At 40.8% G+C, this 17,193-nt stretch overlaps 1 protein-coding gene across 3 annotated transcripts in view; it reads left to right on the forward strand.

The window, feature by feature from the left end:
- The window catches only part of LDLRAD3 (low density lipoprotein receptor class A domain containing 3), a 92,419-nt gene that overhangs the window by 33,616 nt on the left and 41,610 nt on the right, over nt 1-17,193 (forward strand). For 2 of the 3 annotated variants that reach the window (XM_034065612.1, XM_013129447.3), the window contains exons 3-4: nt 6,125-6,250; nt 8,636-8,770. In XM_034065612.1, coding sequence (XP_033921503.1) covers nt 6,125-6,250; nt 8,636-8,770 — 261 coding nt within the window. The remainder of the gene's footprint in view (nt 1-6,124; nt 6,251-8,635; nt 8,771-17,193) is intronic. The other variant, XM_034065613.1, reaches the window with a different exon arrangement.

A 17,193-nucleotide genomic window follows, 5' to 3' on the forward strand; every position in this document is an offset into this window, starting at 1 on the left:
AGCTTTGCAGTCTCTAATAAGTATCAGGCTTTTATTGCAACAGCAAGAAAAAAAAGTTAAGAAAATTAACCTATCTCACTTAGATTTTACCATAGAATCCCAGACTGGTTTGGGTTGAAAGGGACCTCAGAGCTCATCCAGTTCCAGCCCTCTGCCACAGGCAGGGACACCTTCCACTAGACCAGGTTGCTCCAAGCCCCATCCAACCTGGCCTTGAACACTGCCAGGGATGGGGCAGCCACAGAGTCTCTGCACAAGGGCGCTGTGTCAAACAAGTGAAAAACGGGTCAAAAGATCGGCTTACCCTTTTGAGGTAAATGGGTTATCTTTAATGCTGACCTTTATATATACCTGTTGACATATTCCTTGAGGTCACAGCATCCCATTGCTGGAAGGAGCCTCTTCTTGAAATTTAAGAATATGCTAATATTCTTAGTTAAGCTCATAATTTACTCTTGTCATCTTTGTTTCCTATTTCCTTTGCTCTTTGTACATCTCTATATTAGGTTATTACAGAAAGAACAAGGCAGACACTGCGAACAGCTTTTGTCAGCTAATGAGCAGCAGCCAGTGAGTGGTGGCATGTTGCTGCTTTCGTCAGCTAAAGAGCAGCAGATGGTGCAGATTCAGAACATGGCACGTCAGCCCTGCTAAGTGCCTGCCATGACAGCAGCCAGAATTAGAGACACACCAAATACCCAGAAGTCTAGATTTTCCTTCATTGCTCAGAGCCATTTCTTATATGCCAGCTTTGCATGTTCAGCTCTGAGCAAATAGCATCACACTGACTACAGTGACTAGCCTTGTTAAGCTAGGGGCTAAAGAGTATAGGCTGCAGGCTGAAAAAAAATCCAATGCAGGGATAGCCTGGTGTAGTGTGTTCTCATGTTAGGAACCTCTGCCTATCATGTGTTTCAGTTCCCACTTGTCACTGTGGATCACTCAACACAAAGGTAAAGCAGGTTTTTGAGTCAATTGCTAAAAGGCTGTGTGATTTGAGTGTTGAGATGTCAGCGCAACAGGGCATTATCCATGCTTTTAGGAATGTACTGCCAACACACTTCTGCACTGGCTAGCCAGAGCTGGCCTCTGGGATGGGGAGTGATGGTTTCAAACTGAAAGAGAGGAGATTCAGAGTAGATGTGAAGAAGAGTATGATCTGGGATTTAACTCTCCCTCTGAAAAGGACTAAGTCTACGTTTGTGCTACCCTCCCTTACACTATATCTCCATCTAGTGCTTTTTAAATGGCTGTGGTGAAAGCACAAGTTTGTCAGGAAACCTGTGTGTAGGTAATATTTTTATACTGAGTGCTTATCGTGGAAGTGGTAGTTTTAATATATGGAAGGACAAAAATCTAACAGCAGGACCAGAACTAAAGAAGAGAGAAGCATTCTATCAGAGCTTTCACCCTGGAAGGTTCATGACAATGAAAATGTACAGTCATAGTAGGTTTTGTGTATTTATGTTAATGGAGGAAGCATTATCATGTGCTAGCATTTCAGACTTTAAGATGTTATGCAAAAACCACCTTACAAAACTGTAAAAAACCAATCTTCACTGGTCATATTTGTATTTATAATCCAGTAAATATTTGTGTAAAAGGCTAATGAGTTCAAGACTTTTCTTTTTCTAAGTAACTTAAATATGTAGCAGAACGCTACAAATTCTTCTTCTATAAAAGTGCTTGTATGTGTTGCAGTAATTGTACATATATACATAGAAAACCTCTGGACTTCTGTTCACAATTTATGATCACTGGATGCTGCTAAGCCTCCAGTTTTTCTTGCTGCTTACTGTAATGTCCTGATGGACCTGGAATATTTGTTGCAGGTATATTCTGACAGACATCAGAATTCTTGAGTAAAGCTGAATATTATACAGTGCATGAAATGAGCATCTGCATTACTTTGGAAGACGCTGTAAGCCAGCAACTGATCTTTTTGTCACTCACATGGCTCTCAAACTTGGAATATGAAACTGGAATGAGCTCTTGTTTTCATTCATGATTAAGCATCCAAGTGCTTAGTAGTTATAATAAGATTTATAATGATATGACCATGGTGAATATTTCATTACAGAAATTTACACATGAGTAAGGGCAAGTGCAGTAACTACTTATATTTGGTAGCTTTTTTATGCAAGGGTTTGTGATCCTAATGATTTAATCCTTTTGATAGTCTTCTCTAGATGGGGTGTCAGTAAATAGACCAATTGGAGGGCAGGTTTAACAGTTAGGTGAAATCAGTGGCATAACTGAAATAAAAAAGTCAGGTAGGTAGTAGTCCAGGATGGAGTGAGGGATCGTAGCTTATCAGTACGCAGAGGTCCTCTGAGGAAGGTTGTTCCTGATACTGAGGTCCCTTAAGGGCAGCATTCTGTCCTGACTGAGCTCATCCTGAATAACTTGATACCTTTGAAGTAGTACCTAATTTTTTGGATATAACAGGTGACTTAGAATTTGTCCTTTTGTGTGATATGATAACTTCTAAAATACGTCTCCTAGTGAGAAATCACATTATTGAATGTCTGCAAAATAAGCTTTTTGTCTGTGCTCTCTTACAACATCCTGTGTGCTTTGTGATTACTTTAAAGGACTGAAACATCGACTTCTAGATTGTGAAAGAGTACTTCAAGGCCTTTCTGTCTGGCAACAAGTAAAAGCCACTGACCCACAGTAGTCCAACTCTGAAATGCTTTCTTTTTTCCCCTTTTCAAAGGAAGTAGTTTACTCTTCATGGCAGCAGACTCCATTGGCTTTTTTACTTCAGCATTGTGCTTTCTCTCAATGTAAACTACAGTGTAAATGTTGCCCATGTAAGTGAGTGATAGTTTACGATGTTGGAGGCAACTTCTCATGTTTCCTATGGGGCTAATTTTGCTACATAAAACCCAAACCAAACAAAACCAAACCCCTGCAAAAAAATTTCTGCCTTTGAAATGAAGTACTTTTTAGGTGCACTTTCTTTGAGTTTACATAAGTAATTTATGACTAGCAACTCATTCAGCTTGTGGCTAACCAGGAAGCAAAAGCAAGAGTAAGCCAAAGGCTTTAGTAGGTGAAATGAATGTTCTGCAGTTCACTGGTTTTTGGATCAAAACTCATTAAATTGTGGACCTGTTGGTGCAAGTCCAGAGGAGGCCACAAAGATGCTGGAAGGGCTGGAGAGCCTCTGCTTACAGAGGCAGGCTAAGAAAGCTGGGCTGGGCCAGCCTGAAGAAGGCTCCTTAAGGGGAGACCTTAGAGCGGCTTCCAGTGCCTAAAGGGGCTGACAAGAAATCTGGAGAGGGGTTTTCCACAAAGGCTTGTAGTGACAGGATGAGATGGAATGGCTTTAATCTGACAGAGGGGAGATTTGAGATGAGACATTAGAAAGAAGCTCTTTCCTCGGGAGGGGGTGGTAAGGCACTGACAGAGGCTGCCACAGAGAAGCTGTGGCTGCCCCATCCCTGGTAGTGTTCAGCACCAGGTTGGATGGGATTTGGAGCAACCTGATCTAGTAGAAGGTGTCCCTGCCTGTGGCAGGTCATTGGAACTGGATGAGCTTTAAGGTCACTTCTAACACAAGCCATTCTGTGATTTTACTGACTTCTGCAATAGTAGAATATTGGGAGGATTTTATACTGTGAGTAATACTCAATTGTTAGCTTTTTCTAGGTGGGAAAAAGCTAGCTGAGAAGTGAAACTTCTCCATGTCTGCAAAACAGCCCTCTTGAAGGCCCCTGTGATGCATTTCGCTTCTGTCCTGAGGCAGCTGAATGACTGTAGGTAGTGGTGGCTTTCCCACTGGGAACTGAACTGAAAATACTGTAGGGTGCAAACAGCAGTTACCTATCCCAAAATAATGTATTAACTGTGTTACGGTTTATGTCAGGTTTTGGGGTGATAAAGATTGTATCCCAGTGCCATTCTGCTGTGTTCAGTGTTACAAAATCGATCCTCTGCTCTGTGAGTTCAAGTTAAAACCTGTTCTTCAGAGTTGAAAGATTAAGATCTAACTCCTTTGTGTAGAAAGAGTTGTTAAAGATATCTCAGCTTTGCCAAGTTGAAAATAATATTTTTAATTCCATCATGTGGAGTCTTTACTGAAACACTGCGCCTTGCCACACATGCATCAAGAGAGACCAGATTTACAGCACTGCCTGATGTGGCTGTGACATTTCTCAACATCAGTTAATGACAGCAGAGAAGTTTAAAGTAGTTCGTTATCAAAGTCAGGAAAATACCTGTGGCTCTGCAATAATGCAGCATCTACACACAATGGTTTCTGTCCAGAGAGCTGCTCTTCTTGCATGCAAATAATCATTTTTTGGTTAACTGAATAAATCATCATCTATTGTTGAACTGAGTCATGTGGGTGTGAAGCAGTATGAAGTTATTTTGTGTGATTGCTACCTGAGAGAGTTCTAAGGCAATGGTTTCACTTCAGAGGTCCTGATGCTGAAATGCTGTGAAGTTCACTTGTAGCTGCAGGTTGTCACAAATGTCTGCTGCTGTGTATCTGCTACCACCCCTTTCCTTCACTCCAGATTGCAAAATAACTGATAAAAAAAAATCAAAATAGAAATGTTTGTAGAGTTTAAAGGAAATGTGTTTGTCCTAGTGGCCACATCATGTTGGGTGTTAGGCTGGAGGTGCAGATTATCTGTCAGAACAGTGATGATTCAGTAGCAAGTTTCTTCCCTAATGTTTCTATAGCAAGACTTACGGAAGAGAAACTCAGCCTGTCGCATATGTGTAGCATCTCTAAGTGTTGTATCACTGTAGTGAGGAATAGCTCTCACATTTTACTCTGATGCCTAAACAATATGTTAGTATTTAGATATGACAAGAAGCCTAGCTATGCTATCTTGTCCTGGCTATATTCCCCAATTCTGCAGTCCACAACTACACTTTACTTGCTGATAATTATAGAAGATGTTTGATGCCTGTGCTCTTATCTATGGAAAGAAAAATCACTTGCCCATCATAGATCTGCTGTAACCTTCTACTTGGGTTATAACTACTTGTAGCCAATCAAGAATGTCAGAATTGCTTTTGTGCAGTGGGGTGTATATATATGTGTATAAATATATATACACACAGCATAAAGTTTTATATAGTATATGAGAAATCTGTTTTTTTTTCCCTACTGCTGTTCATCTCTGCTAAGAAATTATAAAACAGATTACAGTTTTCTTAAAAAATAGAGCCTTTTCACACTTTGTACCCTAAAGATAGCAAAATGGTTTTCTGTTAATGCTGTAGAGCTCTGCCTGCAAACTCTCACATCTTCAGTAGAAGGTACAGCTGGTCCTGACGGGAAGTTACTATTTTTTTAGAGCCTTAAACGAAGGGGGTGGTAAGATTAGTTTCTGCATAGCATAAGGAGTGACTTCACACATTCACACTTACAACTTCCAAAATAGTTTTCTTCAAAGAGGGAAGATTTAGATCAGTTATCAGGAAGAAGTTCTTCATCCCCTGTGAGGGTGATGAGGCCCTGGCACAGGGTGCCCAGAGAAACTGTGGCTGCCCCATCCCTGGCAGTGTTCAAGGCCAGGTTGGATGGGGCTTGGAGCAACCTGGTCTAGTGGAAGGTGTCCCTGCCCATGGCAGGGGGTTGGAACTGGATGAGCTGTAAGGTCCCTTCCATCCCAAACCATTCTGTGATTGTATGACTTATGCTTGAGGCAGTGACGTTTACAACAGACTTCCATGCACAAAGGAGATAGTTGCTCTTGTTTTCTGTGAAGTATGACCCTCTTAGTAGTGTTCCTCCAATGTGCCCAGGCTAATCAATTCACATGAGTCTTTAGTTAGGAGTATCTTGCTTGCTAAATTTACACACTTGTACTCCAGAGTGTTGAGCAATTTCAGTTTGCTTTGAGAGGTTATTTTAGTAAAATTTAAGTCTGAATGTTTGAGTCATTCTGTAAATCATATAGACTAGAAAAAAAATCAACCCAAGCAAGTAAGATCTCACAAAGAAACCTTAAAACATTTGAAAGCATGCCATAGGAAGGCACCAAACATTGGTGCCACCATTGCTGCCTAGAGTATCCTGTACTGCAGCAAAAGTATCTCTAACCTTTGTAAGTGCTTTCTTTCATTCTTACCCTCTTATGTCTGTATCTTCTGCCAGCAAAAGCCAAATCCAAGTGCGGCGCTACATTCTTCCCCTGCGCCAGTGGGATCCACTGCATCATCGGCCGTTTCCGGTGCAATGGCTTTGAGGACTGTCCCGATGGCAGCGATGAAGAGAACTGCAGTAAGTGCAAGCCCACCTGCAAGCAAGAGTGCTTTTTTTCTGTCAGCTAATTAATAGAACTTAGAAGGGAAGCATTTGTTAGCCTTTAGTTTCTGAATCAAATATTCTCCTTGTTATTCATGATCTCAATGATCCTTGTGGTTTTCACCTGGTTGGTTTTGCTTTTTGTTTTTTTAAAGGTACAGTTTAGTCTTGGTGTGTATATAATGCCTATATGATACTTAAGGCCCCTTTAATTTGAAATGAGATTTGAGCTGACTGTTTGACTTTGAACAGGTTCCCTGCACTCAAATGTATCTCAAGTTGGCCAAATATTTAATGTAAAAATTTAATTTTTATTTTCTGGTTTTATATCTAACAGGGATATATCATAGCAGTGAGGAAAGGTTCTGTTCAAATCAGCAGCTCTGTTGCTATTATTAGGAGCTGGTAAAAACATAGGTCTGTAGGCAGAAACTTGCAGCAGATACTTAATGACATTTAGAGGTCAGGAGGAGGACAACGCACATCAGCTTTCAAAGATAACAAAAAGGACAATCTTTGTAGTGATATGTTACTGTCTACTTCTTGGAGTTCTTGCTTTTCTTGTTTGTGTGCTTTCCCCAATGTCATGAACATCTCAAGGTGCCATCTGTTGTTGGCCTGGTTTGGGCCCTGCCAGAACTTTGACAGTGAGATAGTGCCTCTGCAGAGCAACTGAAGCTAGAGAAATAAGATTGAAGGCTAAGGGAATGACTTTGGGCTATACTTTAAAAAGTGGACTAGAAAGAAGCTTTGACAGAAGTGCTTTGAATATCCTGGAGGTGGTGGACTGACAAGTGGCTGATCTCAATTGAAAATGCACCAGAGTTGGTTATGAATTACATAAATTCCCATGAGCTTGTAGTGTGTAGCTCCAATGGGACCTTGCAGGTGATAATAACATGCTGCTGATCTCCCCGTTTCCCTGTGCCATTTAAGCATGCATTTGGCATTTTCTGGTATATCCAAGTGTCTGCTCTCTGCTTTGGTTACTTAGAGGAACAGCACTGTAGGTCCTAAAGTGACCTGGAAAATTAATATGCTATGCAAGTGTGCAGTGGTTTCAGACCAAAGGAGACTCGGCATATTCATGATAAATGTGTTTTGGGGGAGCTGAAGAATTGGGAGTGTTATATATGTTGCAGGTTGTACGCAAGGCAGACTTTAAGGTTTGTGTTTTAAAGGACTCTTTAAAGGCAGATCTTCAAAGAATAAAAAATACGCGGTATTTGGGAACTGTAACCCCCTGTGTTATTGTGGCAGAGAAGCACTTTGAAGCAGATAAGGCATCTAAAAAGCTTTAAGATTTTCAGTTGGAAAGTTGAATTCTGTTTCAGTTGTCTTATTACCAAAAGCTGTCAGAACTTCAGATAAGAGTGCCAAAAACAATTAAGGGACAGAGAGATTGATTTATGAGGAGATACTAAAAACTGCTAAGTTATGTGTATCTCTACTAAGTGATGACTGTGTTGGAAGTTGAGGCTATATATGTGCTGTTCAAGAAGGGATTATGTATTTACGTATGCTGGGATGAAATTAGAAAAGAGAAAATGAAGATGAATATCAAGAAGACCACCTTGACAGTGAGATGCATTGATGCTGTGGTGTAATCTGCTAGGAGAAGTGTTGAAAAGTACACTGCTTGAAGCTTTAAATGGAACTGGACGTAGCATCTTAAAGCATGTTTACTACTGGGTTTGGAGTGGGTGAGAAGACTGCTCTACATAAACAAGTCTACTTTAATACTGTTCTGGTTTTGCTCTGTATGCAGCACTGGGCCTTATGTGAAAGCATTTTCTGGGTGCTACTGTAATGTGCATGCATGTTACCCTTAAGAGGGGTTGAAACTCAAACACTGGAAAATATCTACATTGCCATTCTATCAATTCAAAATAGTGAGGAGAATTGGGAAGGTGGAAAAAGAAGCAGAGGTAAATAAAGCACAGCTTAGCAGTTCTCAGCCAAGGTTGTTGGCTTGTAGTCTAAAACTTGAGCTAGACAGAGTTTGTTGCAATGGGAAGCAACAGGCAGTGTTTATGGTAGGCAGTGCTGCCCTCCATATGTCTTCAGTGTGAGCAAATGCTGAGCAGTGATTGTGACAGGGGCTCTTATGAGAGTGAACAGAAGGCTTATCACAGCTGTGGGTGGACTGAATCCCTGCTAATGGTAATGAATCCTGCATGAATTAGGAATTTCATCTCTCTCTCTTTAGAGAGACAAGGTTGCTTTGATTGCCAAGCTACTCCCACATATTCAGCAAATTGACCAACTGTTGAGTTGTGACCTTTTGTCTTTGATTGCTGAACGGCTGTTTCACTGCCTGGGTAAGGGAATCTCTAATGGAAGATTTCACTCTTTTTGCAGCAGCAAATCCCTTGCTTTGCTCTACTGCCCGATTCCACTGTAAAAACGGTCTTTGCATTGATAAGAGCTTTGTGTGCGACAGTCAAAATAATTGTCAAGACAACAGTGATGAAGAAAGCTGCGAAAGCCCCCAAGGTAGGCACTGGGGTTTGATTCTATTCTGCAATATTATCCCAACTCCAATTAATGCGGAATACAGGCTCAGTAGAAAATACAATTCTGTTGGCTCTCTCTGCGGGCTGGAGCTGTGGTTTCTGAATTCTGCAGCTAATGAGTGAGATGTGGAGTATGTGTGTGCACACGTTTCATACTTAGTGCTCAGAAGACTGGAATCTTTTTCAGATTCTTTTTCAGATGAGTATAAATGCACTTTTGCAGAAAGTATTTATAATCTATGATCCAGTGCTCACTGAAGTTGCTGGAAATCCATTTAGTGGCTTTGAGGAGATGTATTGGACCCAGTGGGGTGAGTAGTAAAACTTTGGTTTGAAGTAATTCAGTAGTCTGTCTGTTTACTAGATGAGTAAATCCATGTAGGTTTAAAGCTTTATACTGTCGCTGCTCATTTACTTCCTGAAAGGCGTGTGTGCTGCAGGACAAGTATGCAGTGAAAATATTTATTCCTACCTTGTGTTGGGTTTGTATTTAGAGAAAAGGATGAGGATGGCAAAGAAAACTTGTTTGAAAATAGTTGTGTATTAATTCTTGTGAGAATTGTGGAATACTAGAATGGTTTAGATTGGAAGTAACCTTAAAGGCCATCTAGTTCCAACTCGCTGCCACGGGCAGAGGCATCTTCCATTAGGCCAGGTTCCAAGCTCTGTCCAGCCTGGTCTTGAACACTGCCAAGGATGGGGCATGAGCTAGGGAAATAAGGAGCATCAGGCCAAAGTGGTAAAAGTTGGAAGATTCTAAATCTGCCCCCTTTTTTAATCAATAAAGGTTTGATATATCCAAGTAATTGGAGACGGATTATTTCATAGGTTAGAAATAATCATATTTGCAGAGTCCTTTCTGTGGTTTAAAGTCAATTTTGTGCATATGTTTGTGTCCGCTTTTAAACATCTCTGTCTTAAGAATCTCAAAATGCAATGTCTTTTTTTTTCTTTCTTTTTCTTTTTAACTTATAGTAGAATTCTACATGTGGTGCTCCTCCATTTGTTTTCTGTAACTTAATACTACAGTATGTTATAAAACATGAATGATTTGAGGTTAGCAAACGATTAGGCAGCCTCATAAGATTAATGTGGGTGCAAAGGTTTCTTGTTGAGTTCAGGTTTTTTTCCGTTCCTTTGGCTTCTGAAGCTTAGAGCAGCAGTGTTCTTTTCCAAGGTTGGGATGAGTGCTTCCTCTGCAGATTAATTGCCTGGCTTGCCTCCAGTTTGGTTGTTGTCATGACAGTCTGCTTTTGGAAGTGACTGTCAAGTTCATGAGAAGAAAAGAGCTGGATTTCATGGATTCATTACTTCTGTCTTTATCTTTGGTCCTTCTGGAAAGTCAGATTAGTAAGAGGCTTAAACAAAGTAATTCTGTCTGATTCTAAACCCAGGAAAGAAAGACCCCCAACAAGAAAGAAAGAACTCTCTCATTAGGTCTAGAGCTTTTTGGGTTTGTTTATTTTTGTTTTTTTTTGGTTGGTTTTTGTTTTTTTTGTGTTTTTTTTGTTGGTTTTTTTTTTTCTTATTATTAAAAGAGTCCAAGTACAGAGCTGGGAGTAAGGAGCTCTCAAAAGGAATTGCTGATTGTGAGGAGTGTGTGTAATTGCATTTGGCAGCTTTAGAGCCTCCCTGAACTACCATTTCACCATCTGTAAGTGGATGAGTCTTATGTACCTGTCTTTCACAGCAAGGATTAAACAGTATAACATGCTCTTCTTCCCATCAGAATGTAAATGACAGTTCCCTCTGGAGTTTGCAACTATGGGTATGTCTGTCCTGGCTTCCAAACACAACAATTGCTTTGTGTTAATTGGGATTTAGAGACTGCTGTGGACAGTCTTTCATTTCTTATGATTCTTTATACAGCAGATCTAATTACTGTAATTACAGTGTGCTTTGTGTTAACACAGTACCCAAGGTCATTAGCTAGAACTCAAGTGTTCTGGGTACTTAGGGACAGAGCAAAGCAAATCTGTAGGGTATTATGAAAGTAAGATAGAGGGTTTTCTTCCCACTAGATGTGTTGCCATGTTCAGTGTAATAGAGTGTAGTCTGACATATGAGATAGGAAAAATAGCACAAGGGTAATCTAAAAATGTGTTGATTTATACATCACTGAGCTTCTGAACCACTGTATGATAGTGTCATTATCACTATTTAACAGATGGAGAAGAGGGGGCATAGATCAACTAAACAAAATGGTCCCAGAGAATGACATCCTGGCTGGTAGGAGCAGAGCTTCATCTGTGCCTGTCTGCTTCAGGGGGATGTTGTGAGAGTTAATCAATGTTTGCAAACTGTTTTGAGATACTACGATAACATGTGGAATAGAAGCGTGAATTATTAATTGGTACTTTGCTCTCCTGCTCTTGGGTATACTGACAAGCTGTTTAAATTAACACCTTTTCCTACTCCTCCATGATCTTCAAAGGCCTCCTTTATCCTACTGTCATATGCTCCAATAGCATATTGGTTTGGGTTGTGTCAGATACTCCTCCATGCATAAAGATCCTTTCAGTCAAGAAGGGTCACTCTGCAGGCTAGGAAAACAGGAATATGACCTTCAGGGAAAATGTATTGACCTGGCTTTGATGTGGAACAGCTTAAAATATGCCATCCTTGCTGAATAACAGTTCTGCAAACAAACTGCAATTTGAGATGAGCCTGAAGTTGTGGGTTTATAAAGATTAACTTCAGTTGTACTTAGGGGTGGAATCACTGGAGAGATGGGGGATGGAATGGGGGGAGGGGGAAATTGTGGCCCCAGGATTTAGTTGTGAAAATGGGAGGAAGGTCAAGGTTTTGGAAACATGTTTCCACCCTGCTTTCTCCTTACCACTTGTAACTGAGTGTTGCACACCTTACAGAAGCTTTGTATGTTGTGAGAAAAGCATTGTTTTAAAAACAAGAACCGTGAAAATTTAGCAGCAACTCAAATAATTGTGCTCTTATTCTCAACAGTAATTACTTGTAGCTCTTGCCTCTGCCATGGTAAACTCCAGCATTGTAATAGTACAGTCTTAGTCTGGAATATGGTGTATTCATCTAAGTATGCACCTGAGTTTTGGGATTGGATAGAGGATATAACTACTTGGATTATCCACATGAGTCGCATATATGAATTGCGCTTTTGAGGGGTTATTCCAATTTTAACAACACTTGACTGGAGATTTCTGCTCCAGTTCTATACTTAATGGATTTTAATAATGGGAAATTCCTTTCTCCCACCTACTGGATATTTTATTTCAAACTCCTTTTCATGGCCCTTCTGTTCTAAGTTTGCTAAATACCTTTATTAGTTTTAACCACATTGCCTAGGAAAGGGGGCTTACTGCTGGCAGGGACTTGGAACCAGATGATCTTTAAGGCCCCTTCCACCCCAAACATTTTATGATTCTATGAAAAACTTAAAAGGGTGTTTGTAGATCTGAGAGATGTCCAGCCTCTTCACCTGATCTGCCTGAAGCTCAAAGCAGTTATCAGCAAGTCATTACTTGGGTAATGCAAAAATCAGTTTTGTGACCTAGGTCAAATCTTAGACAAGGTGTGGTATCACTAGGGGCTCACTATGTTTGTCAACACCTATAACAGTGGGGAAAAAGGGAAAAAAAACAGTCTGGCAGCAATCAGCAATTTCAGCCTTGCCCTGAAAGCAGTTCATTGAAGACGATAATAATAACATGGAAGTAACTTTGTGTCTTCAGCTCGTGTTAAGTCTGTTCTGTGGATAGGTGTACTTCTGGATGCTGTTGGTAGCCTTCCTGCAAGGCGCAGCTTACTCCCATGATGGAGGTGCTGTTCTTAATGGGAGTGACTTATTGGACTCTTGCTGTAATCCTTTTTTTTTAATACATATTTTTAGCCAATTCCAAACTCAGTATGTGCACGTAGTAACAGCTGCTTTCAGTCAGTGGCTGATAAGGGAAGCTGGAAATTGAGGCTGTAAATGGGATAGGGTTTTTTTCTCACCTGTGCAGAAATGAAATATGAGCTCTTAACAGTTGTGCCCAATATTTTTATCTTCACTTCATGACATTTATGTCAAATTAACAGTTCTAGAGAAGGGTGGTGACATGAGTGTGCAGTTTCTTTGTGCTTCAGAACTTTGAAACTAGGTGATAAAATGTCACGCTAGAGGAACACAAGTGTAAAATAAAGGACATTCTTGAGGCTTGTTCTTGAGGCTAATTAAATTCTCTCAAGCTGTCATTAGTAAAAGAATTCCTTTCAAATACATTTTCCAGAAGTTTTTAACAGCATGTAGGTGTTTGAAATACACTGTATATGTTGGCATGTAATGCTGTGTCCAGGCTACTGAATTGCATTAACTTTTCTTGGATATCAGTTTCATTTAATTAACTGTTCAGATGCTTTCTCCTGCTGGACTGTTGGTGCCAGCCCCCAGTCTTTTTGCTGTCAATGCAGGGAATTCAAATAAAAGGCACAAATAACCATAGAATCATAGAATGGTTTGGTTTGGAAGGTACCTTAAAGCTCATCCAGTTCCACCCCCCTGCCATGGGCAAGGACACCTTCCACTAGACCAGGTTATTGAAAGCTCCATTCATTAAATCTTCCCTCTGACAGTCCACAGCCATCCCCCCTTGTCCTGTCACTACCTGCCCTAGTCAGAAGTCCCTCTCCAGATTTCCTGTACCCCCTTTAGGTATTAGATCCAAGCACCTTGTATGAAAGTGTTTCTATCCAGATATTGTAGCAGCTTAATACACAATCAGTGCTGTAATTCACCTAAAGCAGCACATTTTCAGTGGAGGCAATTCCCTAGAGCAGGGTCACCAAAGGTCTGTTGAAAAGTTTTACTGACATCTGCTCGAGGAATAAATGCAACGATCCAGGTCAGCCAGATGTCTCTGTAGCTAGTAACTGGGATGATGAAATGCACTTGACTCATGTCAATGGGGAGGAGAGCAGCTAGAAGTGCAGAACTGAGATATAGGCACCCCCATGTGTGTGGGACCTCAATAGGTCTGGGCAGTTGCATCTGTTTGAGGAATCCTTGATTGGAGTAATTCTGTTTTTTCTCAGTTGTTCCGCTGTGCTGGCATTGCTAAAGTTTTACTCAGCCTTACAGAAAATATGATTCTGTATCATCTTACAGGAGAAATAGCGGTATGGAAAACTGAATTTTGGAGGATAGGGGGATGTGTTGCAACTGAGGTGGTATTTACATTAAAGTGAGTATACCAGACCTCCCTAGGTCTTCATGCTCGCTCCTGCCAAATGCTGGTCCCAGCCAGGTCATCGAAAGCATTAGCTTTCTGCAGCTGAAGCAAGTGGCAGTTGTTTCCTTATTGCAGGTCATCCTGCAGTGGCCTTACCAATGTGCTGTATTCACAGCAGAGAGTGAATTGCTTTAGGGTGATTTTTTAATACCTGAGCAAGACACCAGCCAGGGTTCCTGAGAGAAGCCTGACAAGAAACCTCAAGAGGGGCTTTTGACAAGGGCGTGTAGTGACAGGACAAGGGGGAATGAATGGCTTTGAATTGACAGAGGAGAGAATTACATGAGATACTAGGAAGAAGTTCTTCCCTGTGAGGGTGGTGAGGCTGTGGCACAGGTTGCCAGGAGAGTCTCCTTCCAGACTTCGGATTAAGCTGGGATTCATCTTCAGCCAAGCATTTCTGTACCTGTAAATCTGTGAAGGATGAGGCTGTTGAGTTCTAGCTTTCACTTCTTTGCTGCTCTTGCATTAAAACTTGTGTCCCACAGTCTGATCAAACTTCCTTGGAGGGCTGGGCACCACAGTGGATTTTCTTCCACCTGCGGAGAATAGTGGTGAGGCACATTGTGCCAGTCTGTGGTGTGTGCTGTTCCCTGAGCTTGCCAAACTAACTCATCCTCCTATCTGACATTACCAAATATTCTGTGCTAATATTCTATAAAAGATCATACTAAAAATCCATATTTATGAGGGGTGCTAAAAATGTAAAGCAATTATATGGTTTTCAATTACATAAACATCAACATGCAATGGAAATTATATGCTGAAAATAATTAATTTTCTGTTTATTTTTATTATAGAGTCTATGCAAACAGTAAAACCTGGAGAACAAGCAGAGGGAGGAGTGTAGAGGGTATAGTGAAATAAAGTGCTTTTAGAATCTCTCTTCAAATTCACTTGTCAAAGTAGGTTTTGGCTGTTAAAGGAGGTAGCAGCCTGATTGAGTGGGAAGCATTGTGTGTGGATGTCCTCTTCCTATCTATGTCCTGTTAAGTAGTGTTTCCACTAACATGTCCAAAGGTTGGGACAATGAGGGTGACTTTTTATGAGTCCTGAACACAGAGGTAGCAGCAGCCAGAGCCTGCTGTTCATTAGCTGCTGTTGGCATGATAAATGAACTTTGGCATTTTGGGTTAACATCAGCTGTATACCTGGTCTTTATTTTAGAGGTGCCGCATACAAAACTTGTAACTTCTAAGAGCTTTGTAAAAGTTTTTCTCAGGGCTGCCCAGAGAAGCTGTGGCTGCCCCATCCCTGGCAGTGCTCAAGGCCAGGTTGGATGGAGCTTGGAGCAACCTGGTCTAGTGGAAGGTGTTCCTGCCCATGGCAGGGGGTTACAACCGGATGACCTTTAAGATCCCTTCTAACCTAAGCCAGTTTGTGATTCTAAGTTTTTAATCTCATCTGAAGAAAACAGATATCATTAATCATTTCTGAATGTTATTTGTCTCCTGAAGTGCACCAGCAAGTCACTGTGGGTTCTGGGCACTGGTACTGAAATACATCCTTCAGGGCTTCAAAGCAAAAGCTTTCAAGTCTTTATTTATTCTAATAGCATTATTGCATCACTGTGAATACAGTGACTACCAATTAGTTGTTAAGTGGAAGCAATTCTGAGGATCTTGTGTTTTTGCTAAGAGGTTAGAAAACTTGTTAACTGCACAAAAGCCTGTGGGAATTAAAAACTAGCTTTTTCAATTTGTTCAACTGTTTGTTCTTAAGTCACCATTTCCCTTTGACTCCAATATGCTGAACAGCTGGCAAACACCAACCGTATTTTAGTGATGAGTGTTCAGGAAAATACTTTTAAGATTTCTTTAGACAGGTTTTTCCATGGTAAATGATGCTTGTGATTTACAGAAGACTCAGTGCCGTCCTTCTACAGAACACAGTCGAGAGTTAAGAGTTTTCTTCAAGAAAGGTTTTCTGAACTAACACTTGAGCTATTTTGTCAGTTAACTTTGGAGTCCATGGTGGCTGGAGCCTTGCTGGCTGGTTTGCATGGAGGTGATTTGGACATGGCTTGAGGGAAAGGGATCATTCTATGCAATTAAATGGAAACTCTGCAAGCTATTTAGCACTGATGCATCTACAAACCCATAGCTGCAGGAATACTGTATGAGAAAGAGAGTATCCTTATGGGAAGTGACTGACTTGCTGTCAAATTTGTTTTCCTTTTTTCCCACTCTAGAAGCAGAAAGCAATAAGCACATGATTTCACAAATACAGTGCTGGGTGGGAATTTTATCTTTGCTTAATAACTATATGGTTGTGATCAACCAGAAGAAGGCAGATGATAAGACCTCCTATTCTGCTCAAAAGCTAAAAAATTCCAGGCTGATTTTTTTTCCCCTGTTGTTTTTGCTTGCTTTTAAAGCTAAATTTGTCTGACCAGATTGGAACAGGTGTGTTGGTGATTGGTTTGATATTCTTGAGAGATGTCTGAGACAGCAAGGTGGCTCCAGCAGGTATGATGCCAGGTTGCATGGGGCTTTGAGCAACCTGGTATAGTGAAAGGTGTCTCTGTCCATGGCAGGGGTTGGAACTGAATGAATTTTAAGGTCCCTTACAAATTAAACCATTCTGTGATTCTTTGAAAGGACTGAATCAGTTGTGATAAAAATAAGACATTATGGCAGTGAGCAGAGCCTGGCTTTCTAATAGCTGGAGATCATCATAGGCAGGGGCTTAAGCTGTGCACCCACTTTTTTGTTTGTTTTGTTTGGGTTTTTGTTTTGTTTTGTGAAAGCATCACTTGGCTGTAATCTTGTCATTATCTACTGTGAGCCTGCTTTTAGAATTAGGCTGAGATGGTGGAAACCTGCTCACACACAATCAGTTCTGTGGTATGTCACCTGCCAAAGTTTACATTCCTGAGCCTGAATTCTTGCTCTTTCCATTCAGTTCATAGCACAAGTATGACAAAATCAGTGAGTGTTTGCAGAAGCCAGTTCTGGTCCCTTCTTTGCTTTCCAGACTGCCTTTTCCACCACCTCTTGATAGATAAATCCCAGAGAGCCGATGATTACTTGGCAGCCATATCAGATCAGGTTCTAGTCATGACTGATAATTGCAAGAAAATATTCAGAGAGTACCTTCTTGGCCAAGCTGGATGTAATTCAAGACTCTGTGTGAAGGACTGCTGGCTGGAGGTGCT

Source organism: Melopsittacus undulatus, chromosome 8, assembly GCF_012275295.1.
Source record: "Melopsittacus undulatus isolate bMelUnd1 chromosome 8, bMelUnd1.mat.Z, whole genome shotgun sequence".
NCBI classification, from domain to species: Eukaryota; Metazoa; Chordata; class Aves; order Psittaciformes; family Psittaculidae; genus Melopsittacus; species Melopsittacus undulatus.